Source organism: Aythya ferina (assembly GCF_964211825.1).
Source record: "Aythya ferina genome assembly, chromosome: 6".
NCBI lineage: Eukaryota > Metazoa > Chordata > Aves > Anseriformes > Anatidae > Aythya > Aythya ferina.
In genome coordinates, this window is record NC_140303.1 from 25743124 (window position 1) to 25767471 (window position 24348).

The 24348-nt window shown below is 39.9% G+C and overlaps 1 protein-coding gene across 3 annotated transcripts in view; it reads left to right on the forward strand.

The window, feature by feature from the left end:
* Window positions 1-24348, forward strand: part of ZNF148 (zinc finger protein 148) — a 38234-nt gene that overhangs the window by 5742 nt on the left and 8144 nt on the right. Inside the window, exons 2-6 of one of the 3 annotated variants that reach the window (XM_084524494.1) lie at window positions 12410-12755; window positions 13977-14102; window positions 17077-17200; window positions 17864-17947; window positions 24066-24184. In XM_084524494.1, coding sequence (XP_084380620.1) covers window positions 12426-12755; window positions 13977-14102; window positions 17077-17200; window positions 17864-17947; window positions 24066-24184 — 783 coding nt within the window. In that variant the 5' untranslated portion in view covers window positions 12410-12425. The remainder of the gene's footprint in view (window positions 1-12409; window positions 12756-13976; window positions 14103-17076; window positions 17201-17863; window positions 17948-24065; window positions 24185-24348) is intronic. The other 2 variants (XM_084524495.1, XM_084524496.1) reach the window with 2 other exon arrangements.

Sequence of the window (24348 nt, forward strand, 5' to 3'; positions counted from 1 at the left end):
AGCTGGGCTTTCACCAAGCAAATCTGAAATATTACATCGCTGACATTCTTCAGTTTCGTAAAGGGGAGGAAGAGGGAGCAAAATGGATGTGAAAGCCAAGAAATGAGTGCATTGCACTGGGCTTGATGTCCGGGGATGATGTTTTAGTCTGTAAGCATTATAACAGCATTTCCAGATGCAGCCGATGATTTCGGAGTTTTTCAAATGAAAGTGCTCGGAAGCAAAGTACCATCTCTGCTGCTGACCTCCTGAAATGCAATTCTCCCCTGGTTTTGACCACATACACAGTGAGTCCTGACACAGGTCACTGCTATGCGAGTCTGTCAGATGAAATATGCCTGAGGTGGATGACAATTGTCAGGCTTTTACGTCGGGTCATCTGTAGCGCTGCGCAGTTCTGGACACAATAGGAGCTATAAATAAATTTAAAAAGTCTTCGCGTGTTGTGTCCTAAGTTTCTTTTATCAAAGGGGTTCTTGGCTAAAGATTGCTAAGCTCAAGCAGCCCCTTTTTTGCTGAAATAATCTTAACATGTCAGGGGAATTTTTGTGATGAGCACTGCAGACAGAGCAGGTCAATCTTGAGGACACCACAGTGTGGTGTAACTGATGTTAGAGATGATGTCTTCAAGAAGAGTCTGTAGAATATGGGTTTTCAGCTTCTCCTGTGACCTTATAACCACTTTATTTTTTGGGGGTATAAAATCTAGAGTAAAGGTGCTGTGTGTGAATACAACAATATCAAACAGAAATGAGTAAGTTGCATGGGAGGAAGCCTGCCGTCATTCCTCAAGGAGAGCTTTATCAGGCTGCAGTCCTCAGGACCTCCCTCTGGCTCTGGTGAACTCGACAGGTAGATGCTGCTGAGTTTTTGTGTGGGCCAGCAAGAAGATGTGGAAAGTTATGTGGTTGTCTGCAGAGGGCCTGGGAAGTTTGGATTGTTTGGGGGTATGAGGGAGTCATGGAAAGCTACTTGGCTTTAGTTTTGCTTTTTCCTTTTAGAGATTATGAAGTTTGCCAGTAATATCTTTTAAAATGACTCATAGCAAATAATTTTGATGTATTTAAAATATTTATTTTTGTGAGCACAGGTTATTTATACTTGACATGAAATTAAGGGATTGGGATGGAATAAAGCAGAGTTTGTAGGAAAGGAGCATGCAGAGGATGATCATCCAGTTGTCATAATACATCACTTGAATACGTAGACTAGGCGGCAATTTGTAGACAAACCCAGGGAGCTTGTGTTCTTAATCTGACAGGTAAAAGCAGATCAAGCCAACCAGACATGCTCGGGCTTTTCTGGTGCCTGTTAGGAGCCCCTGCTCAGCGCTGTATCCTCTGTATCGGGTCAAATATAAGGAAGCTTCAAGCAGGAGTCGACTGCACTGTAGAAGGGGAAATTGGCACGAAACCTAATCTCAGTCCTTTGCCTGACCCTGCAGTTCGCTGCCCAGGGAGCCTTTGTGTTGTCCCCAGCTCGCATTCCTTCTGGGCCACGGGGCAGCGTGGAGCTTCCCACAGCTGTGGTGATCCTGTGCGTATGGCCGCGTGTCCAGAAAGTGCGGGATCGCTTGTACTTACACGTGCCAGGTGCCTGGAATTTGCCCCTAAGTCGGGCAGCTCTTCTGTTTCCATCTGTGGTTACGCACGAGTTGGCTTGGGCTTCTCCTGGTGCTGTCGCCCAGTGGGAACCAGTGGGTGCAGGGCTGGAGCCTCTTAGCAGGGTTGGACAATAAAACAGTGTCTGGAAAGCAGTCTGTAAACACAGGGCATGCTGCATTTCTCTTTTCCCCAAGTCTTGTAGGAATATTTTCCTTCTTTACAGGTTGGTTTCCTGCTCGTGCAGTAATACGGGATTGTATCGAATGTATCCTACTAAGACTTGGCTTCCCCGTGGAATTGCTCGACCAGGGCTTCTCAGAAATTTCAGACCTGCTGGGGATGGCAGCTCTGAATTGTTGGCCTGGGAGTTAATGGCATCAAGGACCTTCAAGATTTTTGTTCCTAACAGTCATAGGAGTATGATAGAAATCAGTGGGGTTCCCTGTGCATGCAATTTTTGGGGCACTAAAGTGGCGTTACCTGGAAGTTTTCTTTGGGGTTGTGGCTGGTCTTGAGAAGCAGACATGCTGCAGAAGCACAGTGTGTTTAGGAGTTACCTGATTTGACTTTTTTTTTTTTCCTTTGGAGTGAGGATCAGCCAGACTGAAAAAAGGCTGACTTACAGCTCTGGTATTTGGTGTAAGCGGGGTGGGAATAGTTCTTAGTTGATTCAGTCTGACCACAAATGTTGGTTATCAGGAGGGAGGTGATGGATTTGTTGCAGCAACATGGAAAAAAAGGCCCAGACTGTACAGAAGCGTGCTCTTCAAAAACTTCTTCGTTGTCCTGGCAACTTTACGTGGTCTGTCACTTGCTATTGTACCAGCTGTGGGTTTTAAGAAAGTGCCCTAGTTGTTGCTCACTTTCCTTAATTATGAATTTGTTTCTACGGCTTCTCCTCTGGCCGATTTCCTGCAGTCTATAAACACGGACGTGTGTTGGTTTGTGTACTGACTGCTCCCCTCCCCCTTGCTGAAGATGCTTGGTACTCCCCTTACGCCGTTATAGCAGGGTGTGGGTTAGGCCACGGTCCCTAATTCGTGGGACAGAAATTGCTCCTTGGTGATGGTACCGAGACCGTTGCCTCTTTGCTATTTTCATATCCTGATCCCGCTGTCACCTCGGAGGGGTCTGACCACCTTACGGAAATGTCTCCTGTGTTAGGATGAGCAGCTGCCACCTGTGGTTCTCTCCTGCTTTTTCCAGGGATTATTACGTGGCTTTATTTTCTATACCATGTTGTGTGTGTTGCCTTGTGCTCACATTAACAGAAACGAGGTAGGTTAGCTTCCTTGAGCTTGAACTATTTTTTTTTATGCTTTGTTTTGTTTAGTACCTTGTAGTTGCTGAATCTTGTGGAATGGGTCCCTGAAAGGACCTGAATTTTTGGGGGGAAGCGGAGCCGTCATCCAAGGCGTTTTTCTGAACTTTTGGGAGGCCTCTATCTGATATTCTGGCCTACGGTGATGGCCTTGAGATATGCCCGCTGAAGGTAGCACAATGGTGTCTGAAAAACAATAAAAGAGAGCAGAGGATTCGCCTGGTCTGCCCGCAGTGCCTCTTTCTGTAAAGGAGGGATTCACCCTCTCATGCTCTTGGCTAATTGGATTTTCTGAGGTTACTGTTCCGTGTGCGGGTGAAAGGTATGGTTAAAAAGCAGCCAAAATGCAATAAATATACATTAAAAATAAAGTTACACTGGCATATTGCACAGCCTCCTCAGCAGGCTTAAATGAGAAAATGCTCCTTGCTGGTGCCGCTGTGTGAAAAGCCAGGCTGCAGAGAGCGCAGCATCCCTCACGAGTCCTTCCGAGACCTTACACAGAATGCAGCCTTCCCCTGAATAAGTCTACTGTAATGAAGTTAAGGAAAAAATGTGTACTTAGCTCATGCCAATATCCTAGAACTGAAATTGCAGCTTAGGAGAATGATTCCTGTATTCCAAAACATTTTCCTTGCCCTCACAGTCTGAGAGCCAGTGTTTAAATCATGCTTTCAACCACTCAAGTAAGATGTAGAAATAAATATTGTCTGAGCTCCATGAGATGCTTTGTGTCTGTTATTTGTGTCCTTCTCACCTGTGGTTTAGGTTACTGTTGGTACTTTCCTAAAAGTTTTCCTTATGCTGTTGTGTATGTACATGAGGGATGTCCTCCAGGTTCTCTTGAGACAGCTTTCCCTGGTAACTTCAAGGTTTTGGGATCAAATCCTTCCTGATTATACTTTCATTAGCATATTGCCCAATGTTATTTAGTCTATGTGGACTTACCAGGGAATTGGCTTGAATTTTTTCTGTAATTATAATTTTTCTTTAATGCCTGTGGATGACCTTTTAGAAGAGAATGAGAAGATGAAGTAAAATCATTTCAGGCACGAAAATGGTGCACTTAGAACGCTTCTAGCTATAAGTCAAGCACACAAATGTTAAAATTGCAGTGTTCACCTATGCCACCGTAAGTTTACCATCTGAAGTGTAGGTGCACTGACCCAGGAGTAATATTATCTGGTGGTCTTTAGTGGTACATGAGCACGGCGTTTCCCCCTGCAGTCCCCTACCTTTCTGAATGTACAGGATCCATAGCGCTCGCTGGCTAAGCAGCTGCTCGCTAATTTGTTTTCTGCTCATTGCATAATGCCTCCTCTTACTGTGCTCTGCTTAATCCTGCTCGGAAGGCAGACTGAATATATTTCTTCGTGAAGGAGAGGTTTGTGAGGCCCTCAGAAATAGCTCCTACTGCTCTCTTCGCACCCAGATCCTAGGTAGGTCAGTGCCCCCGCTGCAGCGATGAGGAAGCGGCAGTGCGGGAGGGGAAGGTGATGTGCCAAGACGACAGATTTGCCCAACAGCAGCGGCACGGCTGAGAAACGGAGCCAAGCTCTGTTACAACATCGTGCTTGTAACCCGTCGTGCCATTGTGCTCACCTTTTCTTGATGGTCCTGTGTCTGTGCTCCCAAATTCCTCAGCTTATTCTCCACTGAAGCGACTTGTCTGGATGAGCTGGAAACACGCTGGCTGTGCCCTCCCAGCAGTGCCTCGGTCCCAGGGGATGCCAAACCCCTGCGGTCTGCCTTCTTGCAGTAGTTACCTAAGCCACTAAGGCGTGGGCTCAGCTGTCCCTCTTGCATATGCCACCTTCTTCCCCCAGGAGCTGTGTTGGCTGCAGGAACGTGAGCACCATGAAGTGATCAGTCCACCCTGCTGACCTATATTGAACGCTGCTTATTCTTACGACTATTTCAGTGTGCCTCAGGGAAATGAAACGGGTACCTCCATTCTTATTTTATGGCTGGGGAATTGATGCCGGGGAGTTAGATCGAGATTTGTGTGTAGTGTGGCTCCCACTGAGCTCTGGGAGCTGTAGAATTGCAGAAGAAGGAGCAAGGATAGGACCCTATTTTGCAAGGCAGTGTTGAGTGGTCATGACTTTCTTTTCCTGCTATCCATGCCTCGTTTGCACACGTTTCAGCCATCACAGCAAATGCAGCAAGGGTGTTATAAACGTTCTCACTATTTTACCTGCGTATATGGAGCAGATTCATCCAGTGTGCTGAACAAAATGATGCTTTATAGAAAAATACAAATGATCTTTAATTAAAAAGAAGAAAAGATGTGAAAATCTATCATATTTTCATATGATAGGTATGAAAATAAGCTAGAGAGACAAATGATGATGAACCTAATGATGAAAAGTACCTGAAGTGTGGCTGTCCCTGGCTTCTGTAAGTTTGCATGCAACTTCTTGTACTCTCCCAGGGCTTGTTGTGTAAAATGTTTGAGGGATTTTTAAAAATCAATCTGGAAAGAAACAGCAGAAGTGCTGTTGTACATACATACATATGCAGAGACCTCTGCCATTTGAGCCAGGAGGGTAACTGATAGCAACAGCAGGTTGTCATCTTCTGTAAAATAACACTAGCATGGTGCTAGTGACAAGAAGAGATGCTTCACAGATACTTGCAGATAGTAGAGGGGTGGTGAAACCCAGGAATTTCTCCAAGGAACTCAAGGGCTTGTCAAAAAAAAAAAAAATCACAGTGTTTAAAAAGCAACATATTTTCCTTTTCCGTTTGTTTTCAAGGTGAAATTATACGGGAAAGGCTGAGCCAGTTAGCCTCTGAATGCTGTATGGGGAAGGACCTACTCCCACGCTATTTCGAGCTGCTTCTGACAGATTCTGTACAGTACACCAACTCAGTGAGTTAACCTGGCAGAAAATAAGTAACTTTTTTTTTTTCTTGCCAGCCTGAAGGACTTTTAAATGACCATGTATTTGTAGGAGCATTGGGGTAGGCACAAAAGATAGGGTGGTGTGTCCCAGGAGGAGGGAGCTTAGCTATGTCATACGACTGCACTGTAAAAAAAAAAAAAAAAAAAAAAAAAAAAAAGGCATGATACATTATCTGAAATAATTCTACAAAAATTCAGCTTTAGAGGTATGCTTGCAATATATCAAATTTTACAAAAATTTAACAAGTTGGTGTGAAGTTATAAACTAGCACAAGTACTTACAAGGTGCTGGCTAGCCTTTGCTTTGTGTAGGGCTTTCTGTCCCGTGTACAAATTCATCTGAGGATTGAGTTTCATAACGTAAGGGCAGAAATTCTGCTCTTTTGGGTTAGCTGCGCAGTGGTAGAGGTCCAAATATACATTCTCAAAACTACCTGTTTTCTAGCAGGTTGAAATTAAGTGCCACCAGATCAGTGGCAAACCAGCTTTTTCTCTAGATAAAAAGCAACACTGCCTGTGACTTCTGTAATAGGGAAAGTGTGTTTGCTCCACTGGTAACATCCCTGTGGGTGTTGCAGCGGAACTGGGCTTTGCTGACACGGTCCGGAGAGCTTCTGATGTGCCTGCTTGATGTTAGACCGTGGTTGTGCTGGGCGTGGTCAAATACTGAATTTAGAGTAAGCAAGGTGGCAAGGATTTTCATGCACGGATAATTTTATGCACAATAAGTAGATTTTCGGTGAGTAATCCTGTTGATTGTAAGAGGACTATTCACAGCTCAGCGCGAGCGTAAGTCTGGGTGGGATCAGGCCCTGCGCTGGCACGTGTTCAGCAACATGGGGCGTTTGGAAATAGCTGTGCAACAAGTCTTAGGAGTGTTTGTATCATACGTTGCATTTTAGGATGCGTTATTTTTATGATCTGTGAACCCGTGCACAATGATTTATGTTTGTTCACTTTTTCTGTTTTACAAGTCATCATTTTAATTCATCCTTTCAAATGCCTGTGTGCTAATTGCAAAATCTTTCAGTTGTGTCTTATTTTCTCAGCAGGGAGAAGGGATGCTAAGTTCATGTAATGTTCTTTATTTAAAACCATTAACGAGGGTGGTATTTTCTACTTTCCAGGTGTATGATCAGAATTGAACTTTTGGTATTGTGAAAGCGAGCAGTGTTTCCCTTTCCATTTGACTGCATCCGTACTTTAATAATGCCGCCAAGTATCTTTTCTGAGGTGGGAATCCTCAACATGTTTCATGAGCTGATAGGGTTTTCAAATGGCTAGTAGGAACCTGTGGAATTGCGATTTTTTCCTTCTTTTGGAGAGCGTTGCATTGAAGGCAGTTTTATTAATAGGAATGCATCACCATAAAACGTGACCTAGGCACGTGTAGTTTTTAATGTGCTATTAAGCCATGTTGCTATTTCTTTCTTCTCTCGCATTAGGAATTGCAGAATTAAGTGGGTTTTTTGCACTGCCTTGAGGATATAGATACACATTGCACCTCTAAATTTAGCATAGCCTGTAGGTACGTCTGCGTGGCAGCTGTACCTCCTTCATTTGCATGTGTACATCACACTCGGGCTGCAGGTTCCCCATACACCCATCTCTCATCTAAGCACTGCCTGCAGCAGAAAGAAGCAGCCCCTTTCCCTTCTCCCTGCCTCTTCCCTTGCCCATCTCCTGTGCTCGCTTCCTGCCTACCCCCGTGACCCGGAGGACAGCCGGTGGCTTGGCTGGTGGCCTTTTGTCCAGCTCCACTCGTGGTGGCACGGTGACAGTCGCGCTGCTCATCCCAGTGAAGGCAATGAGAACACTGGGAGAGGGGCTGGGCACCGGGCCATATACCTTCCATTCATTAAAGTTTACATTTTAGCACAAACCATTGTAGTTGGGCCATAAAGGTGAGCTCCAAGAAGGAGTCTTAGTGGTGGGTGCTTACATCAGGACACCATGGAGGTGCTACAGGCACCCTAGGATTGCTGTTGTGCGTGCACACTATTTTCTCTATCTTGTCTCTCAGTTTTTAATTGTCCGACATACTTTTTTTTATCTCTCAGTCTTTTAAATCCTACCCATAGAAACTTCATCCAGTACTGCACATAAAGATTAATTTCAGAGGTGAACCGAAGCAGTATCTCTAGGTGCTTGCTGATCATTAAGTAATCCTTTGCTGCCTGCTTCAGAAAAGAAGGGAAGAAGGCGGAGTGGAAAGAAGTGGAGAAAAAGAAGTGGAAAGAGCAGGAGAGTACATGGCACTCCGGTGGCTAACAAGTTGTAGCACTTGCCTTCAGGGGTGCTGCTCAACCTTAGTGCAGAGCAGCCACCATCCCACCAGCCTTTTTATTTTTGTTTTTTACCTATTAATGTTTTCTTTTGACTATTGCAACTGTTGATTCTGAATTGGAAAGGTTGTCACGCTTCTCATTTATCCTGATGTGGTTTAGGTGACTGTTTCTATGATAGGAATATTGTCTTTCCCACTCAGCTCTCCGACTTGCTGCACCAGGGATCGCTGGAAAAACTGATGTCAGGGGTACTGAAACGAACAGTTCTGAAGGACTGCCGTAGGCTCTGGCACGGCAGCGGCTTTTGAAAAGGAGCACATTGTTCACTGGCTGTGGATGTTCTGCGAGCAGCTGCTGAGCACTGTGTGAAGAGAGAAGATGCTGAGATGATCTGATGAGACCTTTTCTATGCAGTCCCTCCCCAGCCTCTTTTTTATTTTTCTTTCCTCAAAATGGGAGCTATATATTCAAAGAAAATGCTAAAATTATGCGATTATTTGGTGGAGCTTAATAAAAGTTCTGCAATTTCATTGAAAATGTCTCTGCAATAAGGATAACAATGTTTGATGCCAAGGGAAGTACTTGTGTACGTTCGTGTATGCTTTGTGTTATTGTAACTTCGCTCAAGATAATCTCAAAATGAGTTGATCTTTATCTCACAGATGCATCTTGCACTTGAAATATTTATTTAATCTTTGCAGGCTTGGTAAAGTGAGCTGCTTTGAATGCTTTTAACTTAAATTTTCTTTATCCCACTGTCATTCTTCCAAGAACACTTCTCCTCATCTTTAATGTAAATGATAGGATTCCTTTTATGTGAGCCAAAAGGTGTCAGATGACAAATTACCCTTGTTTCACTGAGATGGTGGCAATTGGGATACTTCTCATTTGAATTAGTAGCTTATTTGTGTTTGTAGTTCTTCTTTTTCAAGCAGTACCTGATGTCATATGACTTACACTGTGCTTCATCGCTTAGAGTACGCAGCCTAAGAATATGCTACAAGTTCTCGTTATTTCTCTCTGAAAAGCCAGATGTTTGAAAGCCTGATTCAATAAGCAGCACGCTCACTGTACCAGCAGCTGATATGACTCAAGATCATGATTGGAAAACAACCGAGTGTTTGCAGTTGCATGACTCTGCTAAGTCTACTTGGCAGGGTGAGAACGAAATAGTTTCCCTTCCCCTGGCAATTCAGAGCTCTAGTGAGACCAGGACATGCCATCTAGTGCCCGACTGTCTTCTGGGCAGCTGCTCTGTCTTGCCAACTCCCCTATGAATCTGCCCGTCTCTGTTGGCGAGAGCAGCAGCTCTTCTGCAGCCTGAAACGCTCGGGTCTCTCTATTTTCATTTGTCTGCCTATCTTCCTGCCAGGAAATAGCTTTGTATCCAGGATTTCCTCAATTCATACCTAACTTCGGGGTGAGACGGCAGTATGCTCCATGTGGAGCAACCGTTTCCGTGAGTGGCTTGAGCAGAGCGATCAGGGCCACTGTGTTCTCAGACTTGATGCTGTTTTTTTTTCCTTAAATCACCTTGCGTTCTTGTATCCCAGTACCTGCACATACCATTCCTCTAAAGACTCTGTGCTGAGCTTACACTGTCGCATTTCTGTAGCATGGAACAAAAGCGCAGCAGATGATGATCTATGTAAGATGTGTGCTGAGAGTGGATAAACTTGGGATAAAGGCTGAAATGAATAAATATATCTGCTTGTTTTCCTTGGAGTCTATCTTTCATTGTACATATTTAACATGCCCTACCAAGAAACCTTAGCTCCTTCGCACCATCCTTTATCAAATAGTGACTCCATGGGAGACAGATTCTCAAGACCTTGAGTTCCTTCTCGCATTTCTTACTTGACACAGGATCCTCTGCACTGATAAAATGATAAATTCACCCTTATGTTCTTTTAGGATCACTAAGGTCTGTTGCACGATCTCTCTGGGAGACCTGCACTGGTAGAAAAAATGCAGCCTTTGTGCTATGCCAGGTTTTTTTTTGTTTGTATTACTGCTGAGAAACAATCAGTATGGTTTCCCAGTTACCTCCCCAAAATACTTTATGGATTATATAATGTCTCTAGGTGGCTGTGTGGCATGCCAGACATCCGTTTTCTCTTGAAGATGTGAAATCCCATTCTCTTCCTATAAAGTGGATTAACTGGGAGTAAGCTTGTCACCTAGCACTACCTGAGCTCACTTACGACATTAAGGAGTTGTCAGTACTTGAAGACAGATGCTTTGAAAATCAAGAGAAAGACTCCAAACTTCCTTGTGTTAAAATTGCAGAAGAACAAAAAAGGACAGATAACAAGCAAAAATGCTCTTAACAGAATTTTTCCTCTTCTGCTTCCATCACAGGCTTTTTTGGGTCTCTAAAATGTTTTTTTGTTTTTTTTTTGCATAGGAAGGGAGATTATTAAAATTGTTGATGACATTGTCATATATAAACAGATTTAGCTTGGTGACTGCGTCCTCCTGACTTGTGGCATCAGAAGGCTTATTAAAAAGACCTGTAATTGTCTGAAAAGCTTCTTTCTTTGGCGTGCCACTTAAATAGCTGAAACTTGGAGAAGTCAGCCCATGCTGGCTATCAGCTTTTCAGTGATACAGTCAGAAATTTGGAACATCTCCTGGTAGGGCATGGGAACAAATATTATTCCAATTCTGTGCTATATGACATGAGCTGTAACTAGAAGGTGTTAATGTGGAATTTTTTAATTTCATTTTTTAGAAAAAATGAGTGAATTTTACTTTAGGAAGAAGATTAAGAGCTAACAGTAGGATTGGAAGCAAAGTATAATGTAGCAGAACTTCGAGATCTTTGTCAGCTGGTTCTCTGGTGGCTTGTGTTCCTACCCAGTACGCTAGGATCTCACCTGCAGAAAGGCTGCTCCGTGCTTTGTAAGCTCCCTGTAGTTCAGCACAAACAAATCTTTGCAAAGGTTTCAGGTGCATCAAGAATTTTCAGAAGATATTCCTGGTGAAGAAAGTGCTTTGGAAAGCGATCAAACAAGACTGGTAATTTAAATAGTTGATGTACACTCGTTTGATCCAGTCGTTTGGCGAGCTGGCAGTGGGTTTGCAAGGAGCTGGCAGTGGGTTTGCAGGGGGCTGCACCGCCATCCCGTTCATATTGTGATTCTGAATGCGACAAAATCCAAGGGGCTGGCGTAGCTGTCCCCAAGATATGCTCCTGTTTGTGCTTCACCCTGCACTGTCCGGCCCCGCTGTGCCTCTGCTCCCACCCTGTGCTGTTGTGTAGCCATTGCCGCCAGCTGTGGGACGAGGCAGGGGTGCAGGAGGGATGTCTGTCTGTCTGTGGGTCTGTCTGGAGCAGTGGACCAGAGCGCTGTGCAGCAGGTAGGAGTTAGGGGCCGGGGGACTAGCACGGAGGAGGCTGGCTCCTGGGACCCATGCAGGACACCAAGAAGTTTTAGCCCTGCCATGCCACACATCCCACGGTGTGTAGGGAGGTCCAGAGGGCTGTGTCCTGTCCTAGCAAAGTCACATCACCTGAGGAACAGGGAGGGGACAAGCAGATGCTGCCACCGCCAGCCACAAAAGCCTGCTGCCCTGTGTTAGACAACAGAGGAGAAAGCCATGCCACTTGTTGGAATATTCCACTTGGTATCTGTGCATCACGAATCAGTGTAACTACCGGTATTGCTCTTCACGACTGGAATTAATGTTTCCTGACTAATGCGCCAGCTTAGCGGGTGTGAAAATGACTGCCCTTTTCATAAACAAATTGTACCTCGCTGTAGTCCTTCCTTGACGTGCACGCTTAGCCAGAAAGTTCTCTTTTCTCTCACTCGGGGATATTAAAGGTGTTCCTGCAGCTATAGCATGCCCCGGGGTAGCTGTAACAAAAGAGCACGTAAAGAACAAGGAAATAGGGGGGAGCTGGACCAGTATGACATTGGCATTTCTCAGACAAACAAAGCAGAAAAAGAGAAAAAGGGGAAGAAAAAAACAACATTTTTTGAAAAAATAAGGAGTTAGGTCTCATTTAATCTTAGGCTTTTGCCAGCAATCAGAGGGCACCTTGTTATAAACCTTTTGTCTGAAAGTCTTCATTGGTGTACACATGCATGTGTGTGAAAGGAGAATCGTTTCGTGTTGAAGCAAGGTATCCAACTCCCCGCTTCTGGTCGGGTGTCGGTGTTAGGAGTGGAGTGCATGTATGTATGCTGAGTACTGAGTGGGGCCTTATAAATGTTTTTAAGTGAAAACTTGAAGCAAGAGCACCGATTGGAGATGTTTACTATTAAAACTTTCTTTGTAGGTTATTGCACTTAAGAATGAACATTGAAGACAAGCTGGGAGGATTATTTCTTAAATGTGGTGGCATAGACCAAATGCAGTCATCCAGGGCTATGGTAGGGATGGGTGCAGTATCTGACCAGTCCGGAGTATCGGGAGACCGGCAAGAGGCAGTGCTTCAAGATCGGACTATGGCGCACCAAGAAATTCTTGCGGCAGACGAAGTGTTACAGGAAAGTGAACTTCGACAGCAAGAGATGATTTCACATGATGAACTCATGGTCCATGAGGAGACGGTAAAAAATGATGATGACATGGATGCGCAAGATAGACTTCCTCAAGGGCTGCAGTATGCTGTTAATGTCCCTGTAAGCAATTTCTTTGTGAAATATTGGAGAAATTACTAGGGAGCTTGATCCGATAGTCTTATCCTACTCTGGCAAGAATCTATTAATTGCTTGTTTGGATTTTGATTATCAAAATATTTATGAATAGATGCTGTTTATGAAAATGTCATTTGCCTCTGGCTGTGGACAAATTTTTCCAATTAAGTATAATCTTTAAGTATCTGTTTTATAAATATTTTATAATCAGGCTGTTGCCATAAAATTAACGAGTTAAATTGTGCTCTTTTAAATACATTTAATGTTCGAGGGTAACTACAAACCAGAATAAATAGCGTTATGAAAAGTTGCATACTGTTTATGCTGTTGATAGTGCTGTTTAGTTTCTTTTGATGCAGGAAGCATCTTCTTACATGTTTTCAAGCTATGTGGACGCTTAGCAATTGCATTCACGCTGCAGGTTGGACTGTGACACTTCATACATGACCATAAATATGCCCCTCCTTGAGATCTAATAGAAAGTTTCCCTCATCTTGCCCAGAGAGAATACAGATGACTTCCTTTTGAAAGCAGAACGTCTGTCTGTAAAGCAGCACACCATCACTGATAGCTGTCAAACATAAAGGATAATTACAAGGACCTTAAAAGCAGCTAGCCTTATATATGAAGAATAATCCTCGGAAAGGTAGCGTTGTGAAAACACGACTCTGTTAGCTGTAGATCAGGCAGTTCAGCTGTTAGAAAAATGTAAGAGTATCTTGCTCTTCATTGAAGTGCACAATAGGTGAAGAAATATTTTTGGAAAAAAAAAATCCCATCATTAGCAATATTTTTGTTTTCTTTAAAAGTACTTCTGTCTTAAATATATACTAAACTATTCCGTTAAATCTTGCATTGACAATACACGGACTAAAGTAAAGTAGGTGTGAAAAGCTGAATGCTTTTACAGATGGAAGTGATTTTAATATAAGAACTGATCTCAAAATCACCACAGATCAGAAAGAAAAAAGACTTTGGGAGATGAATGAAAGGATACATCAAAATGTCACTGTAAAAATTAACTATGCCCTTTTTACTTAAGATTCTTATTATTCCTTTCACTTAAATTTCTGAAAGAATGAAGCCACACGATAATTCCCTTAGAAAAAGGTTTTCTGTTTCAGCAGTTTGTCATCTTCTAAAATTGAAAAATTGCTTTTCTGTAGTGAGAACCTTACCTGAAACTGGCACTTGGTATCTTAACAGATCAGTGTAAAGCAAGAAATTACCTTTACTGATGCATCTGAACAACAGAAACGAGACAAAAAACAAATACGAGAGCCAGTAGATTTGCAGAAAAAGAAGAAAAGAAAACAGCGTTCACCAGCAAAAGTAAGACATTGATTTGGCAAAACCAAGATTAAAAGAACCTGAAGATTGGGTTGACTATGACTAATTTCATTAGCATTTGAAGTAGTTAGGCTGGAAATTGTTTGTTTGCTCAGTGAAGATGCAGTTCTGAAGTTTACCAGAGACCCAAATCAAAACCTGATATAACAGTGTTTTTCTTTGAACTCTTTTTAGCAACATGAACCCTTGACATATTTTAACATCTGTCTCTCCAGGGAGTTCTCTCCAAATATTTTTTTAAAATTATGAGTCAGTAGCTTTGTAGACAACCTATAAATCATTACTCTGTATCAGTCTAATAATAGTTGTGCTTTTCTGTGAGCCTGTCAATTTTATATGCTTTATGCATAGTGAAAAGTTTTTAAAAAGAAATCTAAAACGATAGTTTGGAAAATTCTAAAAAGTTACTAATATATATAAAATAATCTACCAGTAGGGAATATTCCTGTGGTCATAATCATCTTCATATATGTATTTATTGATATCAAAAGATTCTTATGATAGCTGCTGGTTTGTTACTTCAAAAATTGTTTTGTAGATCCATTCATGAAGAGTATGTATCCCTATATGTCTGAAAATTTAGGTTTTCTTCTGTTGAGAGCCACTTCAGATAAAAACAGAATCATTTCACCTCATGAGGTAGCAGTGTTATACCTTCTAGCAACTCTCCAAATCCATCTTCAGATTTAAAATAGAACATATGCTGGAAGCTCTGATAGGTAAAAACCAGTTATATATCATCACACAGAAGCCCTAAAATAAGCCTACTCTGAAACCAACCTAGACTGTGTATGCATTGAAGGAAAACTCAGCCTAACACCACGAAGAATTCCAAAAACTCCTGCTTGTTGTCCTGGGATTGGGACCCTTCAACCCTCCTCAAAGCACTGTCGTATTCTTGGAAAGTTGACAAATTATATCAAATTGGGTGTGGAAGCAAGTTCCAAATCCTTTGCATCAAGGTATTTGTCCTTTTGATAGAGAAAGGCGATGTAGGTCGAGTACCCTCCACAGATCACTTCCATGGAAACATTGCAAGGTAGGAGAGGCATGTGTCCCTCTTTCTACAGACATATACTTGCATGCTTCCTTTTTATCTTCCAGTCTGTCAGTGCCATTCTTTTGAGATAACAAAAGATTGAAAAATGATCAGGAGAATTGTTAAACAGGTTCTTTTTCAGTCTCTCTTCCCCTTTTTTCAAGCTTGTCAGAGTAGAATGGCAGGATGAAGCTGAAGGGCTGACATAGGTGAGAGCCTTCTGCAGTTTGAGTTAGTGCTCCCAGAGTAACAGGGTTGATTTTTCCATCCAAACAGCAGCTGGGACTTTTACAAATGGAAGTCAATTAATTTACTGAAACATTTGAAATTTTCTTCTATTAATCTAGTCCTCATATACATAAAAAGTCAGTAGCTCTTATGAATCCTATCTACTTTTCCCCTTCCATGCACACACACATGCACAAGAACACAAATGCATGCATGTACACACACACACACACACACACACACGTTACTTTTATTATGAAAACTGTCAAAGTTTTCTTGATTTAAGACATGATGCAATGAATGGATGCAGTGGAAGAGCTCAGGGTTAGTTTGCACAATTATTTAAAAATATTCAATATATGAAAAAAATCATAGCAGGTATTTAAATTTATTTTAAATAACCAGTTTCATTAGCTGAATGCTGTTACAGTACCTAATTATAGTTGTCTGTATCAGAGACTTACTGGAGCTGTAACATACCAACCCTACAAACGTATGAATGTGCTTGTCCTTCAGAGTGAATGCGCAAGAATTTGCTAGCTGAGACTTTCACTCTTGCTGATTTTTTGATGCAGCAAAATTAAAAATTGTTAAGTAGATCCTATAGTATTTGCTACTGTGCAGAGATATTTCATTTATTCTGACTCCCTTTCTCATCGCTATCATTATCATAAAACTTTAAACATCATAGCTAATCAAAATGCAGATGTGTTTCCCCAGCAGATTTTTATTTTATATTTTTTAATAACAAGGGACTAAATGTTTTATGTAAGGTTATTTAAGCGCTTCTTTATAGCTCTGTTTTCAGTTAAGTAAGACTTCTGGAAATGTAATTTATTTACTGGTTTCCTTATGCTCTTGCCAGAGATGATAGAGAGTTTGGGTGTGGGTTTTTTGTTTTATTTTTTTTTGACAAATTAGAGCAAACCTGTAATGAGCTTTACTGAATAAGATATGGTGTAATTTTTTTTTTCAATTACTTTTTTCAACTTATATTAAAACAGCTGCTTTGACACCAAAGCAGTTGAGTGTAGAACGTTGAATTTGTCAAGGAGATGCTCTAACATGTATATTGAGTGAGCAATATTTTATTGAGTGAAAACCTTGGGAGAATAATGATACTATTTTCTTAGTTGTTTGGCTTTGGGGTTTTAGTTTTTAAAATACAATGTTGTCTCCAAGATTGCTGATATATGTAGATATAGGTAATTTGTATGACTATCCTGGATAATTTGTATGTTACTTTGCAAATTGCAATAATGATTTGAAAAAAAGAACATAACTTTTCACTTTTACTTTAAAATGTGATTATCCATGGTTCACTGCCCAGAGGTGGTTTGGTTACTTCGCGTCCTTTCCAACAGACGGACAAAGTAAACAGTAGCATATAAAATGACTCAGCTGTGAGTAGGGAAGCTCTAAGTTGATTTTCTGAGATGCTTTTGCCTCCGTCCTGTTGAAATACTTCTTAACGTACAATGAGACACAAGTTGGATTGGACTGCAATTGGAAATGTAAGCTAAAAGCCTAAGAAGTAGCTTTATAGAAATTAGCATTGTTTTACCTGAAATATTTAAATTTTCTGCATCGAAAAAATGTTGGTTTTTTTTTTTTTTTTTTTTTTTTTTGTAGTTAATAAGACATCTTTAGAGGGTAGTGTGAGAACAAATTTTACTCTTTTTAAAATAGATCCTTACAATAAATGAGGATGGATCACTTGGTCTGAAAACCCACAAATCTCATGTTTGTGAGCATTGCAATGCTGCCTTTAGAACCAACTACCATTTACAGAGACATGTCTTCATTCATACAGGTACTGCTTGACTTCAAATTTGTCTTTTCTGCTATATAAAGGGTTGTTTACTTATGTTAAAATGTTTTCAGCTATATGCGGATTTCAGTTTTAAGACTGTAGCAAACTTGGCATCTAAGCTTAGAGATTCCATGCACCAAAGTGTCAAAAGAATACCAGGAAAAAAAAAAATCAACGTATGTTTAATCAACTTAAGACCTAACTGTTTACAAGGTTTCTTTTCTTTCTTTATCAGAAAGTAATGGGTTGACTTGTAGCCTAAGTGCCAAAATTGACCCCTTTGTAAAATGTGCTCCGGCTGCTTATTTGCCTGATGAGGTATCTCTCTGGTTCGGAGAAGTGAAAAAGGTACTTACCATTATAATAGCTTGCCAGTATCCTGAATGCAGTCTTATGCCAGCATCATGATTGATCTTGTTCATGAGGATGTTACAGCCATTTCAGATCACTCTTCCATGCTAGTCTCAATGTGATTCTTAGGATCATGGAAACAATTCTGGAGTTCATATACTTAGTAAGGCTAATGTTTTTTGGTACTAGAGTATTTTTGGAATTTGCTCAGATGCTGGTTTCTTATAAAGATTTTAATAATCCTCAAAAGTAGTTATCAGAAACAACACTGTGTAGTTATTAACTTATGGATGTGGAATTATATTGTTCAAGGTGAAAAACCATTTCAGTGCAGTCAGTGCGACATGCGTTTCATACAGAAGTACCTGCTACAGAGGCATGAGAAGATTCATACTGGTGAGTATAGTGCCTTGAGTATCTTTGCTAGTGTGCTTAAAAACTGTTTCCCCACTCAGGCAAGATTTTGGATAAGAAGTATGCAGCCTAAGACCCTGTTGTAGTTTGTTTTGACTTAACAAATGTTATAAGACTTTAAAAAACAAATTACCTTTGTGCTTTCAATGTGTTCCACTTTTCTGTGGCTGTAAAGTGGTATAAACTGTAATAAGCGATTTTGAAAGTAGTCTCTGTAAATAATCCCAGAGTGACAAATTTTGAAGTTTGTGCGTTCCTTAAAAACAAGGTTTATTAAGCAGTTCTATCTTTTGTAGTATCAATGTAACGTGGACAACAGGGATTTCCAAATCATATTTTGGTAGATTTTTCTTTTTTTATTAATTTCTTTTGGAATTTGATGGATAAGTGCCAGGACTAAAATGGCCAAAATGCCGAACCCCAAAGGTATTAGTATCAGCTTTACTTCTCACCTTTTTTTTTTTTTGAAAGGTTTAATTCAGAACTGTTCTAAAAATAAGAGCTTTAGCTTAAAAATATCGTAGGTCAAGTAAGGCCTGAATTTTTAAGCCAAAGAGAGTTAAAGTTTACACATGTTTATTTTTTATCTTGTTGCACCGCACAAAACCACATTCTTTAACAGGTTTGGCTTCATTGGGTTTTTGGCATTTTGGTGCATGGCCTTTCAATCCCTCTTTAAATATTTTGTAATATGGTCCCTTTGGACTAGATGCCAACTTCTCAGCCTCTTTTACAGAAAAGCAGAGCTGGTGAATGCGCACAGTGTTTCTTGGCTCTAGCATTTAAGTGGATATGAAAGCTACTAACACGCAGTGCAGTGTGTGCATGTGTAAGAGTCGAGAGGGAGAAAAATCTTTGCAAAATGAATTTTCAGAGCAGTGTACAGGGAGTTGCATGCACAAGTGCCCTGTTGTTTATGGGATTTTTGTATCCGAGGTTGCCATGAGTCCAGACTAAGTAGGTTTCCTTCAGCCAGTCAGCCACAGAAGAGTCCTCCATTCTTCTGTCCCAAGTCTTTGTTCTGTTCATAGTCTTTCCTCTGGCCCTGAATTGGTGAACCATGCAGCCTTCACTTTGTGTAGATATTATTCTTGAAAAGAACGCTCATTTACTCTCGTTTGTCTGTATATCTGCCCCTGACTCCCAAAAGAAAAGGCAATTTTTTTCCACATTTTTCAGAAGTGTTTTTTTTTTTTTCTTTCTTTTTTTTTTTTCTCCATGATGATTATTCCCTGTACGTGGCTTTGAAAATGAGAGTCTGGGCAATGTAGTTAATTAACACTTGACTGAAAATATTTTTTTAACTGCATCTGATTATCTTTTAAAATTCAGTTTCTAGCTCAAATGACAATTCCGCTGCATTGATTGTAAGCTTTGGAGGCAGGGTTGGGTCTGGTGTTGGTGGGACTTTTATTTTTCAGCTCTTATATACTTAAGTCTTTGTCTAGCAGAGAAAGATCTGCCATTTAACAACTTAACTGTATTGTTATCTGAATTTTTAGATAGCTATGTTTTCCTCTTTCCTTAGCACCCAGAGGCATAGTCTGTTTGTTTCCCAAAAAATTAAAATCAGTGATTGTGATTAAATTGCTGAATTGTGTATGTTTCCCTAGATGACAGCTAGTAAATGCTTTGGAGAAATCATTTAAGACCCAACTTCCAGTAGAGTAATTCCTACTTTATTTAGCTAGTTTCCAGTAGACAAACATCTTTCATCTTCAGTGAGATTGTAGTTAATGGATATATACATCTTATTCTGAAAAAAAAAAGAAAAACACGGATTTTATTTTTTTACCTCCCCAAACAGAACAAAACAAAACAACAACAAAGCCACAACAAGCAAAACAAACAAAAACCACACAAAAACAATCAAAAACAAACAAACAAAAGGAAAAAAAAAATCTTTTTTGAAGTTCACTTGGTTAGTAAGTATTTGACTAGAGCTCTGTTTTAGGGCCTGGCCCCGTATAGCTAATTGTCATTCTGTGTGCCCATCTGTGCTTTCATTTCGATGTGACAATATGTTCACTCCTGGGCCATAGCTGTCTGCTTAGTGGTATTCTGTTCTGCAGAACTACATGTTTGAACCCACCCAGAAAAGGGGAATTTTCAGTTTGCTTCTCTGACATGGAGGTGAACACCTCCATGTCAGACCACATGGTCCATGGTTTTTGCTTTGATGGAAGTAAAGGAAAGCTCTCCTTGTATTACTCATACTCTAAGAAATATTCCTTATAAATTCTGTTGTATTTTTTAGTTTTATTTTGCATTTTTAATCTCTGCCTGGTTTTAGCACCAGGTTTTGTACATTGTTCAAAATACCAATGAATAACATATGCTTCTTATTTTTTAAAGATGTTTATCAAATTTTCAAGTTCATTATTTTAAGAGAATCAAAGATGGCAGTTATACATAGAAACCCTATTTTATGCCTCTCACAAGCCCTAAATTTAGAGGTGCTCCAACTAGTTCCAGTCTGATTTGAATTCGGTTCTTTGAACCACGCTGTCGAATGAAGTGTTACGATGGAGGTAGGAAGCAATCAATGAACAGCCTTATTCTGTGTAAATAATTAAATAGTTGCATCTAAAAGCAGACATTACATTAATACAAAATTCACTTTCTAGAAACAATTGTATATAGAGGAGGGCAGCAGTGCTTAGATCCTTGCTGCTGAACTTGTCACTAATGATACGGAAAATTGCCATTTCAGTTGTGAGAAAATGAACAGTCATTGGCACACAAATAATTTCATATTTTGAGTTTACTAGGCTCATGAAGATAGCAGATTTTTTTTTTTTCATGTATATCTGCTTTATTATTGCTTATAAATGTATCCATAGATGTTACCCACTCATGCATTCATGTGTCCTAATTCTGTAAGCCACCCTACTTTCCATTTTAAACACACACAAAAAAAAGAGATTACATTTAAAAAAGACAAACAAACAAGAAAACAACATTAGTGGCTAAACATTCAAGTGCCTTAATATTCTGTCATGCTGCTTTTTATTGTCTTATTTTATATTTTATCATTTGTATTTTGTCTGTTTAGATTTTAAACTGCCCTGGAGATTTGCTGCTATAATTGTTAAAGACTTCATACACACAGTTGTTGCAGCCATGCTTTATAAATAGTTCTACTGCTCACTTGTAACATATTTCCAGTCTAGATGCAAAACATAGGCTGCTTTTGTAAATAATGTATATAACTATTTTATTATATTTTATTTTTTTAATGTTTTTTTTTTTTTCCTACAACTGATTTTTTCCTATGTCACCAATGCATTTCAGAAAAATATATTTTGGATTCTCCCTATGTTACCAGAAGGTTTTTAATAATGAGCTCCATTTGCAATATATCCTGTTCTAAAAGTACAACAAAAATTCAGAATGCACCTGAAGTTTCAGGCTTCTGCTAGGAAGAAAGTATTACAGGATGCATATCTTCATATTAATTTTTAATCTTTTTCTAACACTATCTTCCTTATGAAGATTAAAACAAGAATTAAGCATGGTATCAGTTTCACAAAATGTGTCTTAATTTACTTCCAGTGTTCTGGAATTCTCCTGGAAAGTATGATTTGCTGTCTGGTACTAGTTAGTTGAGGGGAGTATTCCCAAACTTTTCTTCCTATTGAGGCATGGCCAGCAGTGCCCTGATAACGTCCCCATAAGGTCTCCAAAACAAGCAGTCGCAGCCTGCTCCTGTCCTACCCCTGGGGTATGGAAGCTGTTTAGCAGTGGTGCCCAGTCTGGCACAGATGCTGCTGCTGCCAGAGGTACGCCTCTGCCGTCTCACCATCGCTGGTGGGAATACACTGCAGGGAAAAAAATGTTTAAGCCCAGTTAAGCCTAGGAAAGGGAATAGATAGCAGTTAGGCTTTTGCCAGTAAATAGCCAGCTTGTTAAGGACTCTGGGACTGTTGGCTTACAGAGATGGGTGTGAGGCTGAAGGTAAGTGTACCCCCAAAGCAGAATGCATTCGAGCCTCCCTGGGATACAGGAGAGCTCCATGGAGGGCTGCTCTGCACTGCAGCAGGACTGAGCTGTCTCGCTTCTCTGGTTTGGTTCAGCTTCTGTGGAGGCTCAGGACAGTCTGCATCCCAACCAGCATTGTGCTGCTCTGAGAAGAGTTTAAGAGACTGAAAACAGACTTTCAGACAACATAACAAGAGTTGTTCTAAGGAGGTGATTTAAATGAAGCACCAAGTGGAATAGTGGAGAAAAGGAAAATAAAACATAAACTAAAAAGGATTAAGTAATAGTCTTTGGGAATGGAAGGGATTGGTGTATAACAGTAGAACATCAAGACCTAAAACTCTTGCCTCATCTTTCTTAAAAGTGCAAACAGGGAATTTAATTTGACTGACAAAGCCTGAAGAGGCTTGGTGCAAGTAAAACACCATAGTAGTAGGTATGCCTAACTAATAAAGAGAACATGGCAAGACTGAAACTGGAATTTGAAAGGAAAGGAATAGGCCAGAGAGGAGGATTTACTTGTAGACAGTATGAGCAAGGATTAAGTGGTAGGTGCTACAATTTATAGAGGGTGCTGAAAAGATCAAAATTTTATGGTGGTTATTAATAAACAAGATATGGTAAAGTTGGTCTCGGACCAAAAGTGAAAGAAGAGAGAGGATGCTGAGGTTGTGAGACTGCAAAAAAACAAAGATGGTAGCTGTGAAAGATCTTAGGAGGGGAGATAATTTGATCTAGGAGAGAATAAATTGGAATTATTTCATCCAAGAAAAGGTTTGGTTGACAAGCCACACGGAGAGGTAAGAACTAATAACTGAAAATTGGGTATAGGCTTACAAAGAGAGAGGTTTAGAAGTTGCTTGGAATTAAGAATTGAAACTCTGGGCATTAATGATCTGACAAGGAGCAAACATGTGGGTGAGGCATCTCTTTTCCATTCTAGTTTCTATAAGTACTGACATCTTATTTTAAGGTGTAGTCATATCAATAGTGTTTCCATTTATAGAAGGATTTGGCTGAATTTATCCACTCTAAACAGAAAATAATAATGAAATAAAATTAATATTTTATTTATCATTAATAATTTGGTAATGCTATTTAGTAAATTAATTTTTAAGGAAAAAAAAAAAAAAAACTACCTTAGAAAAAAATAAGTCTGCATACTCCTGGAAACAAAAGATAGATATTTTATATCCCAAAAATCTGCAGGACAGCATCCAGAACAAAGGATGTTGACTGATTTTGCCAAGATATTTCCTTATGACTGCATCAATTCAGAAGACTTTTTAGTAAATATTAAGGGGAAAGATGACTGTTTTTCAGGATGAGTTCTGATAAATAATAGCGAACTTTTGTAAAATCAAAACTGACTTTTCAACACATTTGGAATTGTTCAGTTTTGTTGGAGAAACCTAGAAAGTAAATGAATCATAAGGAAAATGTAAGGCAAAAGTTAAAGGAAGTAAAACCAGTTACTGCATGTTCTGAAAGGATCAAAACCCTATTTGCCTGTGTTAGTTCAGCTACAGAGATTTTCCCTTTTTTTTTTTTTTTTTAATTAATTGCAATTTTAAAATGAATTTTGGTTCCAACCAAAATAGTAAATTGGTTTCAGAGCAGTTATTTCAATTTCACAAACAGATAAGGGGAAAGAAACAACTGAAAATACAGAGTATCCTACAAAAATCTAAATCAACAGCTTGAAAACACACAATTATCTTCTAGATGGGATAGGATTGAGTTAAATGAGTTGGTGAGAGAATTAAGGTATTTTTTAGATAGTCCTCTGCCCTGAAAATTATTTAGGAAGGTTATTTTTGTGGTTCTTCATTTGTTAGGTTTAAGGCAGATATTTGCACCTGCATTAGAAAGACGGGAGAAATCATTTTAAAGGTGGATTTTTAAATTTTTTTAGTGTAAAGATTTACAGTAATTTGGAAGCATCAGCTCCTGAGTGCTGGGAGAACTGTGATGTGAGCAAGCCATAATTTGTTTTTCAGTAGCAACAATCTAAATCTTCCTTATTACTTCTATTAGAGAATGTAATATTTGACCTGGTAATTGTGTGGAAGAACATCGATGGTTTTTTAGATTAATATTGCTACGTGTTTTTTATCAGGTGAGAAGCCATTTCGTTGTGATGAATGTGGTATGAGGTTTATTCAGAAGTATCACATGGAAAGGCACAAAAGAACTCACAGTGGAGAGAAGCCTTACCAGTGTGAATATTGTTTGCAGGTAAGATGTTGTAGTGAAGTCTTTCACAATTAGAAAGCAAAATACCAGTCAGTTCCCAAGCAGTACACAGGGAAATTTCTCCAGATACCGTAGCTTTGCATATACAAATAAACATACAAAAGAATCGTGTTGTTTGTTTTTTTTTCAGTTACAGTGAGCTGTCT